The sequence below is a fragment of the Boleophthalmus pectinirostris genome, unplaced genomic scaffold (genome assembly GCF_026225935.1).
Source record: "Boleophthalmus pectinirostris isolate CB_2022bp ecotype Guang Dong unplaced genomic scaffold, ASM2622593v1 HiC_scaffold_8, whole genome shotgun sequence".
Classification (NCBI taxonomy): Eukaryota; Metazoa; Chordata; class Actinopteri; order Gobiiformes; family Gobiidae; genus Boleophthalmus; species Boleophthalmus pectinirostris.
Genome location: NW_026571515.1, coordinates 13,996,419 through 14,021,015, shown reverse-complemented (window position 1 = coordinate 14,021,015; position 24,597 = coordinate 13,996,419). Strand labels below are relative to the sequence as shown.

The 24,597-nt window shown below is 40.7% G+C and overlaps 1 protein-coding gene across 1 annotated transcript in view; it reads left to right on the top strand.

Moving 5' to 3' along the window:
* The window catches only part of LOC110174707 (uncharacterized), a 29,807-nt gene extending 5,749 nt beyond the window's left edge, over positions 1-24,058 (top strand). The window contains exons 7-12 of the mRNA XM_020940808.2: positions 9,324-9,344; positions 9,433-9,462; positions 9,533-9,646; positions 11,617-11,888; positions 22,048-22,384; positions 23,428-24,058. Of these exons, the coding sequence (XP_020796467.2) occupies positions 9,324-9,344; positions 9,433-9,462; positions 9,533-9,646; positions 11,617-11,888; positions 22,048-22,384; positions 23,428-23,492 (839 nt within the window). The 3' untranslated portion in view covers positions 23,493-24,058. The remainder of the gene's footprint in view (positions 1-9,323; positions 9,345-9,432; positions 9,463-9,532; positions 9,647-11,616; positions 11,889-22,047; positions 22,385-23,427) is intronic.
* The last annotated feature ends 539 nt before the right edge of the window (positions 24,059-24,597 follow it).

Sequence of the window (24,597 nt, the reverse complement as noted above, 5' to 3'; positions counted from 1 at the left end):
GAATGGTACATAGCAAATATAGCAAATATAGGATAATATATACAATTATTCTATCAGACACACACACTGAAAGAGAGAGACAGAGAGAGAGAGAGACACAGAGAGAGAGAGAGAGAGAGACAGAAAGAGACATGGAGAGACACAGAGAGACACAGATAGAGAGACTCACAAACAGAGACACACAGAAAGAGAAAGACACACACACAGAAAGAGAGAGACACACAGAGAGAAACACAGAGAGAGAGACAGAGAGAAAGAATGAGGCACACAGAGAAAGAGACACACAGAGAGAGACACAGAGACAGAGACACATAAACAGAGAGAGAGACACACACACAGAAAGAGACAGAGAGAGAAACATAGAGAGAGAGACAGAGAGAGAAACACGGAGAGACAGAAAGAGAGAGAGACACACAGAGAAAGAGACAGAGACACAGAGAGAGAGACACAGACAGAGAGAGAGAGACACACACAGAAAGAGAGAGACAGAGAGACATAAACAGAGAGACGCAGAGACAGAGAGTGAAACTGAAAGAGAGGCACAAAGAGAGACACACACACAGAAAGAGAGAGACACACCGAGAGAGAGACAGAGAGAGACAGAGAAACAGAGAGAGACACACACAAAGACAGAGAGACACAGAGACAGAGAGAGAGACAAAGAGGGAGAGACACAGAGAGAGACACACACAGAGAGAGAGAGACACACGTAGAGAGACACAGAGACAGACACACACAAACAGACACAGACAGTGAGACAGACAGAGAGAGAGCGAGACACACACACACAGAGACACACAGCGAGAGAGACAGAGAGAAACACACTGAGAGATACTCACAGACACAGAGAAACACGCACACAGAGACAAACACGTACACACAGAGAGACACACACAAAAACAGAGAGACACACAGAGAGAGAGCGCAGTAATAGTAGGTCTGACTTTTGAACTTCACTGTGTGCACAATTATTTTTCATGTGCGTATTTTGAGGATATCATGATTTTTATGCATATTCTCCAAGCTCTATAAACTTGAATTCTTATTGGATTTAAGCATAAATGGCGATTTGTATTTGTCTAACGAGGAGATCAAAATTCTTTATCAAGGTGTGCAGAATTATTAGGCAGCTTCTTTTCCTCAATCAAAATGGGCCAGAAAAAAAGAGATTTAACTGTCTCTGAGAAGTCAAAAAATGTAAAATGTCTGTAAAAAATGCTCTTGAAATTGCAAAGATATTGGGGCGTGATCACAGAACCATCAAACGTTTTGTTGCAAATAGTAGTCAACAGTGTCGCAAGAAACGTGCTGAGAAAAAAAAGACGCAAATTAACTACAAGAGATTTGAGAAGAGTCAGACATGAAGCTACCAGGAACCCTTTGTCTTCAAGTGCTGTCATATTCCAGAAACGCAACCTGGAGTGTCCAGAAGTACAAGGTGTTCAGTGCTCAGAGACATGGCCAAGGTGAGGAACGCTGAAACCCGAGAACCACTGAACAAGAAACATAAGCTGAAACGTCAAGACTGGACCAAGAAATATCTGAAGAGAAATTTTTCAAAGCTTTAATGGAGTGATGAGATGAAAGTGACTCTTGGCGGACCAGATGGATGGGCCCTTGTCTGGATCAGTAACGGCCACAGAGCTCCACTTCAACTCAGACGCCAACAAGGTGCAGGTGGGGTACTGGTATGGGCTGGTACTATCAAAGATGAGCTTGTTGGACCTTTGTTGGACCTTAACTCAAAATGAACTCCAAAACCTACTGCCAGTTTTTAGAAGACACTTTCTTCAAGCAGGGGTACAGGAAAAAGTCTGCATCTTTCAAGAGGACCATGACTTTTATGAAGAACAACAGCATCGAAGTATTCTGTCTGTCTGTAAAGGGCTTAAAGAGACAGAATTTTGGACATATGACCTCATTTCCTAGGGAGCCAGAGTGTTGGAGACATGTGAAGACATTTTTTAAAATATTCCATCCAGTCCTTGTATTTGCAGAGGTCGCTGGTGCTAGACTAGTGCATGTCAATGGTCATAGTTATCCTGTCACTAAAAACAATCTTACCCACTCTAGGGTTGGGCGATATCCAAATTTTGATACCATTAAATCTTCTCAGGATTTTACCAGGGTATACGGTATTACCATATTACCAAAATGTTTTAGTACAACTTTGGTAAGCTACGAAGCTGCACCATTGTACAGTCTGTGTGTATGACCTGCAGACTTATAATCTCTGAAAAGTTTCACATGAACCATCTCCAACACACACACACAGAACAGACTCACCATCAGCAGCACATCCGCTGTCACAGAAAGAACACTCATATTCCACTGAGTCGTGCCTTTTAGTCCAACAGAAGTTGAACCACATTAGTGCACAAGGAGAGAGCTGTTTTTATCAACGCTTTATAGTTTATGCAAATGAGCCATGTGGTTTTAAGTTTGTTTCTGTAAAAAATAAACAAATGCACACCTGATGCCAAATTGCTGACAAATTGCAGAAGTACTAGTATTTTTTTGGCTGGTGGGACCAACTCGCTTGCGGCCGGACTTGCTGTCTTGTCTTGGTCTCCCTTATGAGCGTCACATGACAACGGAACAAAACTAATCCAACGTCGTCTCCCCACACAGCTAAAAGAAACATCATAGACACTATTAGTTTTAAATCATGATAGCATTAAATTGAAAATACAATCACACATTCATTTGTGCTGAGTAAACACATTTAGGTATCAATAAATTATAATATTTTATTAGGTCCTGCCGCTTTTTTACGTAGCTGTAGATTTTTTTAATGACGGTAATAAAAGTGATACTGTTGCCGCCCAACCCTAACGCACTCCATAAAACACCCGAAGCAAATCTATTATTATGCCAGACTATCGATGTGATGTCTGTGTTGACAGAATAATTTTAGAAGTAAAACCAGACCTTCCATTTGAAGGATTTATGTCTGAGCAGCAGCAGTGAGTTGTACTTCCTGATAGAAAGCTCAGCAGCGGCGGACTGATATCACCTCGCACCTATCTTACCTCTGTTGCTGAAAATTGTCCCTCAACATGCGACTATTCATGGGATGCCTATGTCCAAAATTCCGGACTGTCCCTTTAAAGTTGATAAAATAATGACATGCCCTCCTTCCTCACCTGACATAAACCCTATTGGCCCTTCTTAAAAGGAAGATTTCCAGTGAAGGAAAACTACACCTCTCTGAAAAGTGTCTGGAGCGCTGTGGTTGCTGCTGCTCAAAAAGCTGATCGTCAACAGATCAAGAAACTGGCAAACTCCTTGAATGACCATTTTTGAGAAGAAGAGTGGCTATATTGGTCACAGATTTTTCTTTTTAAATGTCTGAAATGTTTATTTGTAAATTTTGAGTTGTTTACTATTCTGACAGATGTGGCAGATGAAGCGGCTGTGGAAGCGCTGGAGGACCAGAGCCTCAAAGAAGAAAATGAGGTTCAACCTCTGAAGGAGGCTTGCGAAGCGTCAGTTCAAGAGGCAAAAACACAGGCGCAGAAATACTTAGAGGAGACAAAGAAGAACGAGAAACTAGAGGTAACTCTGAAAGACAAAGATGGGACGATTAGCAACCTGGAGGAGAAGATCAAGAGCCTTCAAGATGAGGTCAAGACCCTGAAAGTTTCCCTGCGTTTGTACAATAACATGACAGAGGTCAGGGGAAAGAAAAGGAAAAGGAAGATCAGAGCCAACAGGGCATGCAGACGTTCATTCCACCAGGGTAGCCGTGGGGTCTTAGAAAGCTCTTAAATTTCATGTTCCTTAATTAAGACCTTAAAAAGTTCTTAAATTATGCTGTCCAAGTCTTATTTTTTTCACAAAAGTCTGAAATTTCATTAGCCTAATTTTTTGTACACTCAACTGGACTGCAGTGCAATGTTAAATGAGGGGAGGGAAAAAAACAACGTGAAATCATGTAACGTAAATGAATGTCAAATTTGGAGTATGCGCAAACATTACTTGGGTTTCTGGCGGCGGCGGCAATGAGTAAACAATCAGTCGAGTGGAGGAAGACGTTGGATGGATCATGGGGAAGTGTAAGTTTAATCCACAGTGGCTCTTTGATTCTAGATATAGTACTGTAATTTCCCGGCTATTGAGCGGACCTGAATATAACCCACATCAACTAAATTTTAACTAAATTTTAAAATTGTACATATGTAGGCCGAACCTGAATATAAGCCGCACGTCCACGTCCACGTCTTCAAAAACGTTTTCAAGTTGGGGCCGTCTGCTTTTATCGCCTCTGAAAGCTTTTGTCGTCTTTTTGAGTTGAGTCAGTTTGTCATGCTGCCATCGCCAACGTCTCACCGTCGACTCTCTGATGTTGAGCTCACGTGCAGCAGCTCTGTTTCCTTCTTCCACAGCCACATCAATCACCGTTAACTTAAATCTGCATGTGTGAGCTATTTGCTTATTTTGTTGATTATTTTGTTGATCTTTTAATGACAGTCTGAACGACACAGATCCGATTTTTTCAAATGCGACCCAGGCCACTTTGATATGTGCTCCTGAAACCGATACATATCCGATCTTTTGACATGCGACTTCAGTCTGAACGGCCAAAGCGCATTCATTCGACCTACACGTTATCAACAAGCCACAAACGTCACTATTCTGCGCTGAAGTAGGCGAAAATTGTTAATGAACTCTGTGTCACTGAAGTGAAGCACATCACCACTCACCACTCTTGGCTACGTCTCCACATCCACACATTCCTTTCAACGGACGTCGCTGCCGCTGTCCAACAAAAACACGGCCAAAAACCTCGTTCTTCTCCTTCTCAATTTCCTCCTTAAAACAAGTAAGTTGTTCATGTTCTGGCTCCATTATGAGAGGAATTTTAAAATCTCCAGGTACTCAATGCTCGCGTCCATGTTTGGACAACTTCTGTAAACACAGAGCACGCTCGCTGCGGTTGACGTCATCGTGTCCTCCAGTGCACATGCGGAACACTTTCGGGCCGTTTAACGTTCATACAGGGGATCGCATACAAGTCGCTTTTAATTGGAAATGTGAATGACCTGGCAAAAACGTTGGATTTCACAAAAAAATCGGAATTGAGCATTAAGCCCTGCTGTCTGAACATAGCCTAAGTTGTTATTATTTACATTAGCACCTTTTTTGATTTTGGTTTAATCTGGATCACCTAGGGGATAAAGGAAGGTAGGACACGTAGACCAGAGTGCACCTGGGTAGGCCTATGTTTTTTTACTAGTCGAATGGAGAGGCAGCAGGAGTAGGCCTTTAACATGTACCCCTCGTTGCTTGCCAAAACTGGAAATAAATCTTGGAACTCAGCTTTGGTCATGGACACTGATTTGTACTGCGTAAACCACATGCCCATGGTGCCCATAGGTGATTATTTGAGTTATGTTTAGTTCTGAGTTTGCTCACCGCTTTTATTTGTTACTTTTATTTGACAAATAGTCACTACACGGCATCATCTACATTTCTTCATGTGTTTTCCATAAGGACAATGTATGTATGAAGCGCAAAATAACTGTTCAAAACACAATCAAACTAGAATCTTCCTCGGCGCATCATCCCCTTTCGCTCTACTGTGCATGTCTCCTGCAGAAAGAGCCTCTGTCCTGTCTGTATCATGTCAGTGTCTTGGAGGATTTCAGCAGATTTCAGGGGGCGGGGATAGGTGTATCGATCAGGTATGAGTGGATGTCTGGCTACTGAAGTCTGAGACGTTTCTTCTTGTCATTTACGCACCTACCTGATTTAACACATACGGGTCATTAAGACGTATCCCATTCACTAATGTTCATTTAGCATCATAACTTATTTTATCACACGGCGATAAACTATTTGAGAGCGCTGACAAAATCGTATGCTAGTGTAACACAGACAGCGCCATTTTCTGCAATCAGCCCGCGTGTATCTGCTGTTTTGCCAAACCATAGACCAAATATATAAATGAACAATGTGCCAAACAAAGAATCCGTCCATATATTCGCTGAATTGTTGTATAAGCCGGTTCAAACTGTGAGAAAAAAGTAGCGGTTTATAGTCCGGAAATTACAGTAACTGGTTGGTCATTATTTGAATTGGATCTGGTGTTTTTCGCCCGCATAATGGGTGCGATGTTGGTCTTAATTTTCATTTAAGTGGTCTTAAAAAGGTCTTAAAAAAGTCTTAAATTTGGGGTAGTCAATACCCTGCAGACGCACTAGAGTTGCCATGAACGCTAAATTAACACTAACTCCTAACTCCTAACACTAACTCCTGCCTCCTAACACTAACTTTTAACACTAACTCCTGCCTCCTAACACTAACTCTAACCTCCTAACCTGTATCTGAAAAACACTCGAGTTAGTGTTAATATTTGAATGAGGAAACAGAGGAAAACTTTTGTGTGTAATGTGTTATATTGATAAATATATGATTGTAAACTGAATGATTATAAACTGTTAAATGGAGTGGCTATATTTTTTTATTATTATTATTTTAATGTCAAAAATGTTTATTTGTGAATTTTGAGTTGTTTACTGTTCTGACAGATGAAAATAAACAAGTGAGAATGGAAAATGTTCATGTTTCATTTAGTTGTGTAATGATTCTGCACATTAATAGTTGCCCAATAATTCTGCACACATAGATTTTCTCCTAAGAAAGACAAAACTTCATTTGTATTATGTAAATATTCAGGTTTGAGGTTTATTCATATTTTGGATTGACCGATGTTAGGTGTGTTGTCTCAAAAATTACTAGCATCAATCAATTTAAATCACAAAAAATGTATTCCCCTTCCAATACAATTCTAATACAGAGCTCTGGGTCAAATTGCTGACGGCCTACATCTGCACAGGACTTACATCAGGCGATCTGAACGCCTACGTTTCCCTCAACCCAGAGATATAAAACAACAGCATGAATATGCAAATAATATGTTGAGCAGGTTCATGCCTTGAATCGTCCTTGAAACGTCTTTGCATTTCTTCTTTGAAGGAAGTGACAAACCCCACTCTGTAAATCACAAAGTCTTATTTAGGTAACGCCAGCCTGGGTTCTCTCCTTAGCCTTATCTGCAAAGAAATGTCCCTAAAAGCACACATCTGTTTCCCATTATTTAGGACACACAGAGTATTACCTTTAAACATTAAACAATGTTCAAACAAATATTTTAAATTCAATGTTTGATATGCACATGTGGTGCAGTCAAGAAACTTCACCACTTGATACAGCCTTCACCGAGAAGAGCACTGTAGTTGTTCAGTTATAAAATGAATCCTCATAAATATGGCTACATTCAGACTGCAGCCTGAAGTGATCCAAATCCGATTTTTTTGCCTCTATGTGACCTGTATCCGATCTTTTAATGACAGTCTGAACGACACAGATCCCATTTTTTCAAATGCGACCCAGGCCACTTGGATATGTGGTCCTAAAACCGATACATATCCGATCTTTTGACATGCAACTTCAGTCTGAACGGCCAAAGCGCATTCATCCGACCTACATGTTATCAACAAGCCACAAACGTCACTATTCTGCGCTGAAGTAGGTGAAAATTGTTAATGAACTCCGTGTCACTGAAGCGAAGCACATCGCCATTCACCACTCTACGTCTCCGCACGTTCCTTTCAACGGACGTTGCTGCCACTGTCCCACAAAACGCCACGGCCAAAAACCTCGTCCTTCTCCTTCTCAATCTCCTCCTTAAAACAGGTTCATGTTCTGGCTCCGGTACGAGAGGAACTTTAAAATCTCCAGGTGCTCAATGCTCGCATCGATGTTCGGACAACTTCCATAAACACAGAGCACGCTCGCTGCGGTTGACGTCATTGTGTCCTCCAGTGCACATGCGAGATACATTTGGGCCATTTAATGTTCACACTGGAGATCACATACAACTCGCATTTAATTGGAAATGTGAACGACCTGGCAAAAATGTCGGATTTCACAAAAAAAGCCGAATTGAGCGTTAAGCCCTGCAGTCTGAACGTAGTCTATGTGACCCAGCAGGCAAAGCCTCTTGTCATCATGACCCCAATTCTTACATTTACTGAAATATCTGAATCTACTGTGGACAGGATCATTTGCAGTCTCAAAAATTCAAGAGCCAAAGATGCATTCGGCTTGGACACCATCTTTTTAAAAAACTACAAGCAATCACTTGTTATGTCAATTACAAATATTATCGGAGTCCAACATGCACCAGGAACAGGTCTGACTTACTGCCGGCAATGAGAACACAGCTCCTGCTCCGGTCATACAGGGACCGGACAGCCCTTAGCAAAGAGCCTCAGACCCCATACTCTGGGAGTATGGGGTCTGGGCCCCCCCCCCCACAGGACACCACGAGGGACACGGTCGAATGCCTTCTTCAGATCCACAAAGCACATGTGGACTGGTTGGGCAAACTCCCATGAACCTCAAGCACCCGATGGAGAGTGTAGAGCTGGTCCAGTGTTCCACGACCAGAACGAAAACCACACTGCTCCTTCTGGATGAGAGGATCGACTATCGGCCGGATTGTCCTCTCCAGTACCCTGGCATAGACCTTACTGGGAAGGCTGAGGAATGTGATTCCCCTGCAGTTGGAACACACTCTACGGTCCCCCTTCTTATACAGAGAGGGGGGACCGGATTTTGCCAGTAATCTCAAAAGTAGCTGTCGTGGCGTCGCTCTGTGCTGTCTCCGTCTTGGTGAATATGTGTTCACCTTCTCTCATCCACTGCTCCCTTGCAGCTCGCACTTTAACTTTATAATAGCCTTGAGTTTAAAGTGGGCGTTGTAGGCGTGTCTCTTGACAGGTGCATTTTGATATTAAAAGGAATCACAGTATGTAAGACACTCAAATAAATTCATATATAAGGTGCTCTGGATTATAAGGCGCGCTGTTTGTGGATGAAATTAAAGGCTTTTAAGTGCATCATATAGTGCAGAAAATACAGTATATAAAATTTAAAAGACCATGGCAGTGTATTGGCCTTAGATGTTGATCCAAAAATAAGCAAAGAAATTACCAAGTTAATTAACTTCAGCTGTGAAAACAAAAGTCACTACTTCAGAAAAACTTGTCATCAGTCCCTCTGACACGGAGGCTGGGATTTCCTGGATTTGACTTCATTGTGTGGCTTCATTTGTCATCATGTATTAACTCATACCAGTTAACATCAGGTTTTCTTCTTTGAAACGATCCAGAGTGACCGCAGCCTCCCTTCATAAATTAACACGGTCTGCTGTATGTTTTGGAGCGGAGTTGGACCCATGAAAACCGTTTGTTATTTAAAATGAAATATGAATACCCTTCTTTAATTACATTTCGAAATGTTTTCTTTTTCAGATCCCACACATGGTCCTGAAGGTAATTTCCTTCCAAGATAACTACAATTTTTAAAGCTTATGTATCTATTCACTTTTTATAACTGAATGTTTTTATATTTTTTACAAAGTACCTGTCCTGTCTACACTTACCACCCCAGGTACTGAACCATCTATTCAATAATACAGAAGCATTTGAGACCCAGCTGACCTTCTGCTCTTGTGTTGCAGTCCCGTCTGTTCTCATCCCTACGGAGTCTTCGTCTGCTCCCATTGGCGGTTGGTTGTTCATCTGTGGAGGCTTGGCACTCTGTGTAGTGCTCCTACTCTTTGGATGTGTCACATGTAAGTACATCTCACAAAAGGAACTCATTTCAACTCAGATTTTTAAGTTTTTTGCCCTTCTTGTTGTGCTTCATTTACAAAACGACACAAAAGGCACATATTTCCACATAGTAAAACCTTAACCTGTTTATATAAATGGACATAGCTAACCCACCAGTTCCAAATAGGATGTGAGCATGGACACGTTTCTTTGGAGATATTGATTGCTTTGCCTAGAATGTTCCACAGTGCTGTCCAGTGATGGGAATAACGGCGTTGAAATATAATCTAATATTAAGGCGTTAATTTTTTCAGTTACAATTACCTTAATTTACGGGCTATTAGGTGCTCTGGATTATAAGGCGCACTGTCATTAAATAGTCTGTTTTTGAACGTTTTTCACAAATAAACCGCACCGGATTTTAAACTAAACACAACAGTTGGATGGGTCAGTAGGACTTGGTTTGGTGCGTTCACAGTGACTCTGGGCTTTGTTCAGTTGTGGCGTGTAGGGAGGGTGCTGTCTGGGACTGCTGGATTGTCGGCGTGTTCGCAGTGACTCAGTTGTTCAGTTGTGTCTAGAAGTGGCACATTGCACTCGCTTTTTCGGTTTGTTCCTCCGTTCCGTTCCTCGTCGGCGTGGAGTGATGAGTGTGGCTGCAGGTGTTTTTCTCTGCGCGGCCACTGTCTGCTCCGTATGTGTTTGCGTGCACTGCGGGTGGTGCAGCTTTGTAGTTTACTGAAGTCGTGCTGGGACACCCGAGTGGATTCATGTATAGGACGCTCTGGATTGTGGGGCGCGCAGTCATTTTTTGATGGGGTTGGAGGCGTAAGAGCGTGTCTAATAGCCCGGAAAATACGGTAATCTAACTAATTACTTTTTCTATTGTTACAACACCGTTATGGTTACAAACACGTGGTTAGTGCGCGTTACTGAAGCTCCTCATCGAAGCTGTCATCTGACTTGGCTCACACGGACACGGCACGGCTGCTCATGTACACACACATGCACAACTTCACTATACAAGCCCTGTCAGGTGCACTGATGTTATGAATAAACTCCGCCAAACATGCGGAAAATCTACTCTTACGTTCAATAATGACTGTGACAGAGACAGAAGTTCTTCGGCTGTCCTCACTCCTCCCCGCTGTTATTATATCCATAAACTCACGGGGGAGCACATATAGGTTTAATATCTGCCTCACTATTTAGTCGATATTTCTGCCGCTGGACTTATTTCTCTGCTAAAGTGTTCTCTCTGCTGTACGACATGTAAACAAACAGCGCGTGATGACGTCATTGGCCATGGCTCACTTCGGTTGTGCAGGTGTGAGTGTGGAACATAGAACCCACAGCAATCGTTCTCAAACTCAGTTACTTTTTGGGAGAAGTAACTATAACAATTTACTTTTTCAAAATAACATGCCCAACACTGACGCTGTCCCTAATTTTTAGTGTCTTAGAAATGTAAAAAAACAGAATAAATTTTTGCAGTTGTCCAAAGCTTTTCCTCACTTACCTTCGTTGCATTCAGAGCTCTGAATTATTCAACATGAAGCGTTTATACGTTTGTTTCCCAACTCTAGAGGCTAGTGCAGAGTTTCACCTTGACTGTACAGCTAACAACATCTAGCATGCTAACACGCACTTCCTGACTATCAGACAGTAAACTACCATAATTAGATGCAGTCCTCGAGAGAGCTGCTTATATAATTATCTGTACTGGCGAAATTTTGTTCAAATACATAGAAAAAATCTGGTCTTAAAAATCTTAAAATTGTTCATTTATGGATATTTTCAGTAGTTCCAGTGAGCAGTGTCCTCACTCCACAGATCTTACCTGAAACGTGATAATCGTGGCATCACCTGTGTGTGCATTGAGATAGATACATTTAATGCCATACTGTGGAACATTCCAGGTAAAGCAGACAGGTGGCAGATCTTCAGCCATAAAACTGATTATTCCTACTTCATTTTCATGTCTCCTCAGACAAAGCGTGTGGTGCCCGCCTCGCCGTGGAATATAAGAAGATGGGCCCGGGGGCGATGGTTCCGCTCGTGCCCGTGCTGGTGGTGTACCCGGCGGGCAGCACGCAGTTCCAGCGGGCGGTGGGCGCTCTGGTGGAGTTCCTGCAGCAGTACGGAGGCTGCATCGTGGCCGTGGACATGTGGCAGCAGGGGAGCGTGGCCAGTCTGGGCCCCATGCGCTGGCTCCTGGAGCAGGTCCAGGCGGCGCGCACCGTGCTCATCGTGGCTCCACAGGTGAGGCCTCCAGGGGCAGAAGACGAGGAGAGGGGGAGGGTCTTTTTAGAGAATATACGTGATAAAAACTGAAGCTACATGGAAAGGCACTGTACCTGATACTGTCTAAAAGAGGAGGTAGTCCACATTTTGAAGCTTGTTCTCTCATCAAAAACACCTGCAGATGTTTTAGAGTCATCCATGTATGTTTGAATAATCTAGTGATCTCTCCTGGGACCTCTGTGAACCCTTCTTATGGTTAGCTGTACAAGCCTGTACAAGGTTCCGCCCACAGGCAGAAGCGGCGCTACCATTAGGTAAAAGTAGGCAGCTGCTTAGGGCCCCTAAACCTGGAGGGACCCCCAACCAATCGCCCTTAGTGCCACTAATGGCTGAGGACTCAGAGCAATTTAATTTTCTCTCAATATAAAAAATAATCCTAAGAAAAATAACAATAATAATCATATGTAATGGATGTAAACAAAAATATAATTATAGTAGCAAAATAAAAACTACGTTCAGTTCTGGTTATGTAGTAGGCGACCAAACTAATAAGACAAGTTTCCAATCCACCGTAATTCAAATAAATAGAGATGTGCAACAGACAATAAATATATTTTAAAGAAGAAACAAAAAAACAGCAGTGCGTTATAGCAACTGCCCCAAACTCAAGTTCACCTAGGGCCCCTAAATTGCTCACTCCATCACTGCCCACAGACCTACGTCACTAATTCTCCAACACAACAACATAACATTCATAAAGGAGTTCAGAAACGCTGTGTCCGCTGTGGCTCCCAGAGATCCATAAATTGTGTTCGGACGACCTCCACGCTGCGGCTCCTCAGTGCCTTTCCCCCCTGACAGAGAACAGGAAATGAAACTCCTGAGTGACCGCTCGCTCTGGTTCTAAAAGTCAATTTTTCATTCATAGACTAAAGTTCAAAGGCATTTCGAAGGCTGAGTAGCTATGTGTCCAAAAAGGCAGTTTAAAACGCAAGATCCTGTGAAATATTTTAATAACTCAGTGATTTATAAAGTTTCAGTAACAGATTTTAAAGAAAATTATAGATCTTGTTTAGTTAACAGTTAATATGTAGCTGATTAGCCCCGAATAAGCTTTTTATTATATTTTTTAATTGGAAAATCTATGAACCCTCTGTTGAGCCCCGTAGGCTTTATTCATGCTTCCGTCACAAACCACGATGTTTGGAAACAACTTCTGATGGGCTCTGAGATAGTAAGTCTGACAAAATCTAGGAAAAATTTGAAAATGTCCCAGTTTTCTTCATCTCCGTGTCATTGTGGCTTTCCATTATCTTCCTCTCATCAACAATTCCAACCAGACCTCAGTTTTCATCAGTTCCCCACTGACACACAACTCCGAGCGCACTGAGTACATGCAATTAAGAACAAATAAGGCACCAAATTCCAGATGATTCCAAACAGCACGTACGTAAGCAGTCTTCATTTTACTGCTGATCACATTTACTTCAGTTTTTTTTTTATCACAGTCGGTTGGTGAGTTCAGTGTCAGGAACTAATGTATTTTTTGGACCCTGAGTCACTCTGGAGTTTGAGTCACATCAGCCAAAAAATGCGTAATGAAGACAAAAAATATATATAAGTTGCACTTTTTGGGGGGAATTTATTTTATAAAATCAGAGACCAGGAACCGACATTTCATTTTGAAAGGCAAATTATAGCGTAAACAACAGAACAGAACAAGTTTACCAAACTCTCCATCTCACTCCAAATCACTAAATCCATTGAATTCTTTATCCTCGGTGTCACTTCTGAGCAACTCCGTGATCTCCGGAGGTAAACAGAACGCCGATTCCTCTGTTGTGTCGCTGTCGTCCGACTCAGCATCAGTTCCAGTTAGAATTATTCCAGCCTTCCAGACTTTCAGGAAAGTTGCATGGTGCATCCTCCTGGTTTCTGTGAAGCTGTGTTCTCCATCCCCGCCTTCCACCAGTCCCTCACAAGTTTTTCACTCACTCTAAACTTTATTTTTGCTGCTAGATTACTGTTTTTGGCTGAATATTTCACCAATTGCAGCAGGACAGCGGCTTTTTCTGCAGGAGACAAGCGCAGTAGAGCCAAGTGACAGTGGTACAGAAGTAGTAGCAGATACTGGCACTCAAGCCTCTCGCGTCCTTTCTCGGCTGTCAGTGTGAAAATTTTAATATATAAGTCGCACCGGAGTATAAGTCGCAGGAAACACCCAAACCATGAAAAAAAGTGCGACTTCTTGTCCGAAAAATACAGTACCTGGGAAGAGTCTGCTGTGTGACAGGCAGTATAGCTCCAACATAAAGATACAGCAGCCTCTTTAGCTCATCTGAAATAAATAAGCGGGATCCCGTTTGTTAAGCGAGGGGTGCAGAAGACAAACAGACTGAGCTCGCACTTTCTTGTTCTTGTGGTTTTACAGCAACATCACGTCTTGGTCGCTTTGCAGTGGAAGGTGTTTCTTGGTGAACAGCTGGTGCCTTTTGCTTTGGCGTTGACTTTTTAAATTCGTAACTGAGATTGAGCGAGCATTTTGATTTGATGGTGCTCCACATACAAAATGTTCGCGGCAAACTCGGGGTTAATTTAGGCAGTCAAAGATTACCTTTTTCGTCCTTCCCGTGGATCAATCCTACCCATCACCTTCGCCTTTCACTATTTTTCAATTCCGTTGGGAAAGGGAAACAGTTTGAACAGAGGTTTGCAGTCACACAGATCTGATTCCCTTTTGCATTTATGGAGTTCACAAACAAATTTCTCGAGCTGTTTTCCGCTGTTAGGATCCAACAACCACACAATTACGATGTCCAAATCCCAAAACTAAAATATGACAATATCAGAACCAGAAACAAAAGCGATATGGTTAAAAAAACTAGAAAAGATCGGCTTTGTCAATAGACGCATCCCACTGGGAAAGCAAACATGGTGGTTTGATGCTCACTTTTTTGGAAAATCCTTTCCAGTATGCACTGCGCAATGACCGGAAGTCCGAGATTCTTGATGCGTGTATTGCCAGTCGATACCTAAAATATTCTGGCTGCATGGTGTCGGTCATGTGCCAGATCATTTTGTTCTCTTGATAGCCTCAGTGTCTCAGTGTTCCATTTCACTGCTGTGTCATGTGAAACATTTTCTTCAGAAAGGAGTTCATGCGGGTTCGTGGTGGTTAGATGTTGGCAGGAACGGTTTGTGGTGTGGTTGAATAAATACTCGCAATGAAACCTTGTTCTTAATGTTTTGCCTGGAAAAATACAGATATAAATTTGAATACATTCCACATTTTGACATGTATAAAATCTAAATTGCCTTAAAGAGTTGGTGTTAGCAAAAATCGACTTTGCTGAAAGAGCTTTTGGATGTCATCCACGCTCCCACACAACAATTCTCCATAAATATACAAAAGCATGATACAAAACGATTAGTGTTGGGAAGGTTACTTTTAAAATGTATTCCCCTACAGATTACAGATTACATACCCCAAAATGTAGTTTGTAACGTAATCCATTAAATTACTTAAAGTGAGTAACGTAATCTGAATACTTTCGATTACTTGATTTGCTGTAGAGAAGCAAAGACTAGAATATAGTAACATAAGAAGTTTTGTCTGCTAAAAGAAAATGAAAAAGTCCAGTCTTTACTTAACCATATTAAAAATATTATTGATAGAAGACGAGGAGACACGGTCCACGCAGCATGATTTACTCCTGTTAAATCCTGTTTGAGACCTGGTTTAGTCCTGATTTAGACCTGGTTCGGACCTGGTTTAGTCCTGGTTGAATCCTGATTTAGTCCTGGTTTGGACCTGGGTCGTACCTGGTTTAGTCCTGATTTAGACCTGTTTTGGACCTGGTTTGGACCTGGTTTAGTCCTGATTTAGACCTGGTTTGGACTTGGTTTGTACCTGGTTTAGTCCTGGTTGAATCCTGGTTTAGTCCTGGTTTGGACCTGGTTTGGTTCTGGTTTAGTATCCGGCAATGAGTGTAATTACCAAAAAAAAAAAAAAAAAAAAAGGATATAGCTCGAAACGTAAAAACAGGAAAATACCACAGTGTAATCCATTTATTTCAACAAAGTAACTGTAATCCAATTATCACTCATTAAAACAGTAACTGTAGCTGAATACAGTTACTCATAATTTGTACTCTGATAACATAACTCCAGTAGATGTAATCTGTTACTCCCCAACACTGAAAATGATATACTGCATCATTATCACGATTATTTTGGTCAATATTGAAATCACAATTATTCAAACGATTTTTTTTTATTACACTATGCATTTATTCAGCATTTCATATCGTCAAAGTTCTCACAATAATATCGTGGACCATCACAATATATCGAATTACAAGTCTCTTTTCTTAAATTAAGAGTTATGGTGCAGCAATAAGTAAAAAAGACAGAGGGAACTACATAGACCATGATCCTTTGCTCCATTTTAGTCCAGACTACATGAAGAAATAACAGTTCTAAGCACTTTTAAGTCTTTGGATTAAGTCTTGTCAAGGCATTTTAAGAGGGAAAAAGTAACATATTAACAGTTTTGTTTGCCTCCACAAAATATCTCAACAAATATCGTACCGTGAGATGTATATCGTGAAAATATCGTAAAGAGAGATTTGGATATTACTACATCTTGAGCCTCACCATTTCGTGAGCTTTCCCATGATATCGCAATAAATATCGTACCGTGAGATTCATACCGTGACAATATCGTATCGTGACAATTGGATATCATTACATCCCTAATAAATTGTAATTTGTTTCAGTAAAAGACAGAAAAACTGCTTAAAAACGACCAAAACACAAAGAAAGTGTGACTGTACTGGCTTATGTTGGTCGTGAATGGGCCGAATGCAAAACTATTTTTATTAATTATGCACTTGTTTCACAGTTTTGATTATTACCAACCGCCATAAACCAAGGGTGTCCCAGTTTTTTTATTTAGAAAATTTAGTCACCCTATCAAAATAAGTTTTAAGTTTGTCTGAAAACTCAAGTCTGAAAAAAATTCTAAATGGAATCAAACAGCACATTTAAAGGAGCCTGTGATCAATAGATGTATCAAGAATTTCGGACTTCGGTCACTGTGCAATGCATACTGGGAAGGATTTTTGGAAAAAGTGAGCATCAAACCTCCATGTTTGATTTCCCAGTGGGATGTATCTATTGACAAAGCCGATCTTTTCTAGTCTTTTGAACCATATCGCTTTTGTTTCTGGTTCTGATATTGTCATATTTTAGTTTTGGGATTCGGATATTGTAATTGTGTGGTTGTTGGATGTCCTAACACCGGAAAACGAAATTTGTTTGCGAACTTCATAAATGCTAAAAGGGAATCAGATGTGTGTGACTGCAAACCTCCGTTCAAACTGTTTCCCTCCCCAACAGAATTGAAAAATAGTGAAAGGTGAGGTTCATACTGTAGTAATATCGTATCGTGAGACTTGGGTATCGTTACACCCCTATTTGTTATTGATAATTTACGCAAAACTTAAAAAACTTAAATAAATATAGGCTACAAATATGAACCTTAGAGCAGTTTTGTAATGTATAAAACTTAAAATTTATAAAATATACTTTTAAAATGAAATAAGGCATGAAAAAACATAAATGCATCCAAAATAAACTCTATATACAGCTATTCTACAATCTCTATATTTTACTTTAAATTGACTCAATTTGAACTCGATTATATGAGTTTGGAGATCGTTTGACACACACATTGAAAATTGCGATCAAAATTTAAACCCTTTTTCTTCATGCAGATGTTATTGCTTTGTCTGGTTTGTACGGAATGTGTTTTTATCTTCAACAAGACCAAACCTGACCAAGAAGCAGGCAGGTGACAGACCACCAACCAAAAGGTTACACAGTGCACTTTTAAAAAACAGTATTTTTCCCATTTAACACAATAATATAACCACTGTTTTTCCTCCAATCTGAACTCTGCTCCAAACCGCAGACCGCCCCCGTCAGCCAAAACACTGACGTTTTCTAAAACATTTAAAAAGTGCACAGTCAGAGGCCACAGAAGGTAAAAGAAGCTTATGTCACACAGTCAGCAGTTACCCCCCAAGCAGCTCCCAAATCCCTGAGATAAGATTCAATTTCCTGACTATCTACATTCATGAACATTTCTCCTCCCATTTAAAGCAGTGATGTGGAACCCTCTATCTGGTCTCTCTCCTCCAGGTTGGTTTTGATGTTGATAAGTCAAAGTTAACTCCTTGGGATTCCTTTTTAACTCATCATGCCTTCAGTTCACCCAGTCCAGAGACACATGAGCACATGACAGATAGGGCTCTATCAGTGACCCAAATCCGATTTTTTGGCTTCTATGGCTACGTTCAGACAGCAGGGCTTAACGCTCAATTCTGATTTTTTTCTAAAATCCGATGTTTTTGCGAGGTTGTTCACATTTCCAATTAAATGCAACTTGTATGTGATCTCCAGTGTGAACAGTAAAAGGCCCGAAAGTGTCCCACATGCGCACTAGAGGACACGATGATGTCAACTGCAGTGAGCGTGCGCTGTGTTTACGGAAGTTGTCCAAACATGGAGGCGAGCATTAAGAACCTGGCGATTTTAAAGTTCCTCTCGTACTGGAGCCAGAACATGAACAATTTACTTGTTTTAAGGAGGAGATTGAGAAGGAGAAGGACGAGGTTTTTGGCTGTGGTGTTTTGTGGGACAGCGGCAGCGATGTCCGTTGAAAGGAACTTGTGGATGCGGAGACGTAGCCAAGAGTGGTGAGTGGAGATGTGCTTCGCTTTAGTGACATGGAGTTCGTTAACAATTTTCGCCTACTTTAGCGCAGAATAGTGACGTCTGTGGCTTGTTGATAACGTGTAGGTCAGATGAATGCGCTTTGGCTGTTCACACTGAAGTCACATGTCAAAAGATCGGATATGTATCGGTTTCAGGACCACATATCCAAGTGGCCTGGGTCACATTTGAAAAAATTGGATCTGTGTCGTTCAGACTGTCATTAAAAGATCAGATACAGGTCACATAGAAGCCAAAAAATTGGATTTTGGTCACTTCAGGCTGCAGTCTGAACGCAGCCTATGTGACCTGTATCTGATCTTTTAATGACAGTCTGAACGACACAGATCTGATTTTTTAAAATGCGACCCAGATATGTGGTCCTAAAACCGATACATATCCGATGTTTTGACATGTGACTTCAGTCTGAACGGCCAAAGGACATTCATCCGACCTACACGTTATCAACAAGCCACAAACGTCACTATTCTGCGCTGAAGTTGGTGAAAATTGTTAATGAACTCCATGTCACTGAAGCGAAGCACATCACCACTCACCACTCTTGGCTACATCTCCACATCCACACGTTCCTTTCAACGGACTGTCCCACAAAACACCACGGCCAAAAACCTCATCCTTCTCCTTCTCAATCTCCTCCTTAAAACAAGTAGGTTGTTCATGTTCTGGCTCCGGTACGAGAGGAACTTTAAAATCTCCAGGTGCTCAATGCTCGTGTCCATGTTTGGACAACTTCCGTAAACACAGAGCACGCTCGCTACGGTTGACGTCGTCGTGTCTCCAGTGCACATGCGGGACACTTTTGGGCCGTTTAATGTTCACACTGGAGATCACATACAAGTAGCATTTAATTGGAAGTGTGAACAACCTCGCAAAAACATCGGATTTCACAAAAAAATCTGGGCTCATTTATTATCGTACTGGGGAGAGGCAGGACGGAGACACGAAAACCTCTTTTAAAGATTTGTTGCGTACAAAGAAAAAGATTCACAGTTTACAGTTTAGAAAGTCATCTCCAGATCAACTGCAGGGAGTGTTCCTGAGTCCCACAGTGTCTGGTTCGATGCAGTATTAGTCTGTACTCATGTTGTGGAAAAAATTATATATCTCTTGATGATTCCAGTTTTTGGAATACAGACCAAGGTTTATTCTTGTTACTGCAGATATGGACAGGGCCTAAGCCTCTCCTCCCCTCTCCTCCCCAGCAGTATGTCACTCCTCTCTGGGCATCCCCTGGTTTAGTCCTGGTTGAATCCTGATTTAGCCCTGGTTTGGACCTGGTTTAGACCTGATTTAGTCCTGGTTTAGACCTGGGTTTAGTCCTGGTTTAGTCCTAGTTTAGACCTGGTTTAGATCTGGTTTAGACCTGGTTTAGTCCTGGTTTGGACCTGGGTTTAGGCCTGGTTTGGACCTTGGTTTAGACCTGATTTAGACCTGGTTTAGTTCTGGTTTAGTCCTGATTTAGTCCTGGTTTAGACCTGGTTTTAGACCTGGTTTTAGACCTGGTTTAGATCTGGTTTAGTCGTGGTTTAGTCTTGGTTTAGTCCTGGTTTAGACCTGGTTTTAGACCTGGTTTAGTGTCCGGCAATGAGTGGAATTACCGAGAAAAAAAAGGGATATAACCCAAAATGTGAAAACAGGAAAATACCGCTGTGTAATCCATTTATTATTTATTAAGTAACTGTAATCTAATTACCACTCACTTAAACAGTAACTGTAACTGAATACAGTTACTCATAATTTGTACTCTGATAACATAACTCTGGTACATGTAATCTGTTACTCCCCAACACTGCATACATATCAAAGCAGAGTGACCTGTTTCACAGCCTTGTGCTAATCAACTATACATTTGAGGACAGCTAAGACAACAAAGGGCTTCCTGAGTGGGGACAGTTTGTCTGCTGAGCCTTTACACATTCTGACGACTGGTCTGGTCTCAGGTAGAAATCACATTCATTTACACAAAGACTTCTTCTTTCCACAGTATAAAATTCCATCACACGTGTTCTGAAGTTACACGGCCTATTAAGACCAGAGGCATATGACCTGTATGTAAACAGATTATTTCCAGCTTTTGCAAAGATTTACACAAGGTTTGAGGAGGAGTTCACTTCACATGAAATGTTGTACATTATTGAAATGAAGAAAATAAATGAGGGAGTATACAAGTTCAATACGAAATATGAAAATCATTTTTAAATCCAGGAACAAGAACAAACATTTTAATGGAAAACTGAGTTCCATTAGTTGGCAGCGTTCTCAACATCTGACAGGTTTAGTTATGATTGTAGAAACTACGAAAGTGCAGGCTGCTTTGTATCTGCTGTTAGGTCACATTTATGGAATTTTAATCCTGTAAACGTGCACTAAGTAAAGTTTTGGTTGGGTCTGCCTCCTGTTTGTTTTTATGGATATGTCATTGCTGTGCCTGGAATGTTCCACAGTGTGGCATTAAACAGCTCTACTTTACATTTATTAAATTACAGGTGATTTTATAGCAATAAGAAAAACAGGGATTCTGACTGAGAGCAGGGTCACTTCTCCACTGAACCAGGACTAAACCAGGACTGAACCAGGACTAAAACAGGACTAAACCAGGACCGAACCAAGACTAAACCAGGACTAAAACAGGACTAAAACAGGACTAAACCAGGGCTGAATCAGAACTGAACCAGGACTAAAACAGGACTAAACCAGGTCTAAAACAAGACTTAACCAGGACTAAAACAGGACTAAAACAGGTCTAAACCAGGACTAAGACAAGACTTAACCAGGACTAAAACAGGACTAAAACAGGTCTAAACCAGGACTAAAACAAGACTAAACCAGGAGTAAAACAGAACTAAATCAGGATTAAAACAAGACTAAAACAGGTCTAAACCAGGAGTAAAAGAGGACTAAACCAGGTCTAAAACAGGTCTAAACCAGGAGTAAAACAGGACTAAATCAGGACTAAAACAAGACTAAAACAGGTCTAAACCAGGAGTAAAACAGGACTAAACCAGGTCTAAAACAGGTCTAAACCAGGACTAAGACAGGATTAAACCAGGTCTAAACCAGGACTAAAACAGGCCTAAACCAGGGCTGAACCAGGTCTGTGAGCAGGGTCACTTCTCCACAGATCTGACCTGTAACTTTGTTTGGTCTTCATGAAGATAGAAAGGTTTAATGTCATACTGTGAAACATTCCAGACCAACAATAACTCCGTGGACAAAAGCATTTGACAGATTCTCCACCAGAAAAGTTACACAATGCACCTTTACAGCACTGGTAACAACAGTTCAGTTGTGATTGTAGCACTTTTTCAAAAACTAAGAGCACACTTTACCTACAGTTCCTTTAAAAAGTCACAATTCTTCTGTCTGTGTGTCTCCCCAGCCTCGGTCCATCCCCGGAGCCAGCATCCCCGCAGCAGCCCAGGACCTGTACCCCCTGGCCCTGAACCTAGTGGCGGGTCAGGCGAAGGACAGTTCGAAGCTGGCCAAGTTCTGGGTTGTGCGTTTCGGGGAGAGCGCCGCTGTGGCCCCGGAGCTGAAGGCCTGTCAAGCGTTTTGTCTGACGAAGGATCTGAACAAGCTGTGCAGACGTCTCCACCAAAACGAAGGGAACGGCGGCGTAACGGTGGCCAACGTCCTGCTGCGCGGAAACTTCTGCAGCGGACGGAGCGCGGAGAAGCTCGCTGCCGCTGTACAGGATTTAAACGAACGGCACGCGGGTAAAGATCAGGACGCTGTGGGAAACTTTCAAAACGTGTAACGCATTTAAGTCCATTTTCTGATAATTGATTCTATGCAGCTCCCTGGGCGTGTGATGTAAACCAGGTCTAAACCAGGACTAAACCAGATCTAAAACAGGGCTGAATCAGGACTAAACCAGGACTAAAACAGAACTAAACTAGGACTGAACCAGGACTAAACCAGGACTAAACCAGGACTAAACCAGATCTAAAACAGGGCTGAATCAGGACTGAACCAGGACTAAAACAAGACTGAACCAAGTCTAAAAAAGGATTAAACCAAGACTAAACCAGGACTAAAACAGGACTAAACCAGGTCTAAAACAGGACTAAACCAAGACTAAACCAGGACTGAACCAGGACTACTAAACCAGGACTAAAACAGGACTAAACCAGGGCTGAATCAGGACTAAAACAGGACTAAACCAGGTCTAAAACAAGACTTAACCAGGACTAAAACAGGACCGGTAGTTCCAGTTTGACATTTAAGTTGTAGCTATTTTATATTTGTTATTTTTTTTATCTCTCACGTTGGGAGAAGTGCGTGGGTGCTTTTTGGTTTATTTTACTAAATAATTTTGTTACAGCTACAGTTTTGTTGCTTGTTCAGAGGAAGGAAATTCATTTATGCAACACATTTGAAATTTTCACAGTTTGTTCAATATATTTTGATGGTCCACAATATTATTTTGAGAACTTTGATGATACGATATCACGATATTTTGGTTATTAGAATGTAGAATGTATGCTAGAATGTATGCCTCTCTTTACAGTTGGCAGAGATCAGATTGGTCAAAAATAGTTACATTTCATGTGTAAAACTGTGACATATCACTGGTTTTAGATAAATCTGCTTGGACAGGGCTCAAAACTGTGACTGTCCCGTGTAAAAAGGGATGTCTGGACACATTATATTTTTGCTGTGTGCTTTGTGTCACCATGGTAACTGATGACCATTTGTGATGTGGTCAAACTTTTTAAAAATGTTTTTATGTAAATATCTTTCAATTTTTTCTTGTCAGAGTGGGCTGATCTCACTTCGGGACCTCACATTCGTTCGTGGGGACGTGGGCACTTGAGCGGGTGATCATTTTGTGCACTTTTGGATTTTTTTTTCCACTTTTAAACTGATGAACATTCCTCCATAAAGATACACACATACACCCAGCATCATGTCACTGTAAAGCATCAATAAACTGTATAAAATATGTTCTACAATTTCATGAAGTTCAGATATGAGGGCAAGGGCTCATGTAATTCAGCGTTAACATGCACACGAGTCTTAACCCGGTTATCACATGATTCTGGATATGATGAAAACCTCAACTTTATTAATTAATAAAACATACTTATATTGATATATGTGTAAAATAAAACACATGTAGCTTCTTAGTGGTCCCAAAATGGAAGGAAAAAACACTGTTGCATGTCCAAAACTGTGGAATGTACCTTCTATTTTTTAAATCGGCTTTTAAAATTCAGCTCTTCTACAGACGTTTACAGTGTTCAATGTGTTTTTATGTGTTTATATTTTTTGCTTTCTGTTTGTTTTTTATCGTCTTTTGTAATTATTGCTGTGTACTGCACTTTAATCCGATGCTTTGTTTTTAAAGTGTATTAGAAATAAAGTTGGATTATAGGCATTTCTCAAAAGGGCCACTATTTTACTATTCTTATCTTTTTTATCTGTGTGTGTCGGCAACCACTTTACACTCTATGCTTTTGGAATATTTTGGTTCTTTGCCTATTATGTGTTTTTGATATCTTATATTTTTATTGTAAACAAAAGTAAAAATGTTTAGTTCAAGTTCAAGTTGCTGTTGTTAAGAAAAGCGCTTTTGAAAAAATAATTCTTGTCAATTTACTGAAATGGGGTGTCGTGCAAAGCGAAGTTATTACATGTTATATTACATTGTTCCCTCATCAAAATAAAATTAATAACATAAAACATAAAATAACATACAACATAAAATAATAAAATAAAACAAAATAAAGTAAAACTAAATAAAATAAAACAGAATTAAACTAAACAAAATGAAATTAAACAAAATAAAATAGAATAAACAAAAACAAATTTAAACAAATGAAAAATAAATAAAATAAAATAAAAAACTAAAAAAAATTTAAATAAATGAAAAATAAATAAAATAAAATAAAACAAAAGAAAATACATAAACAAAAACAAATTTAGA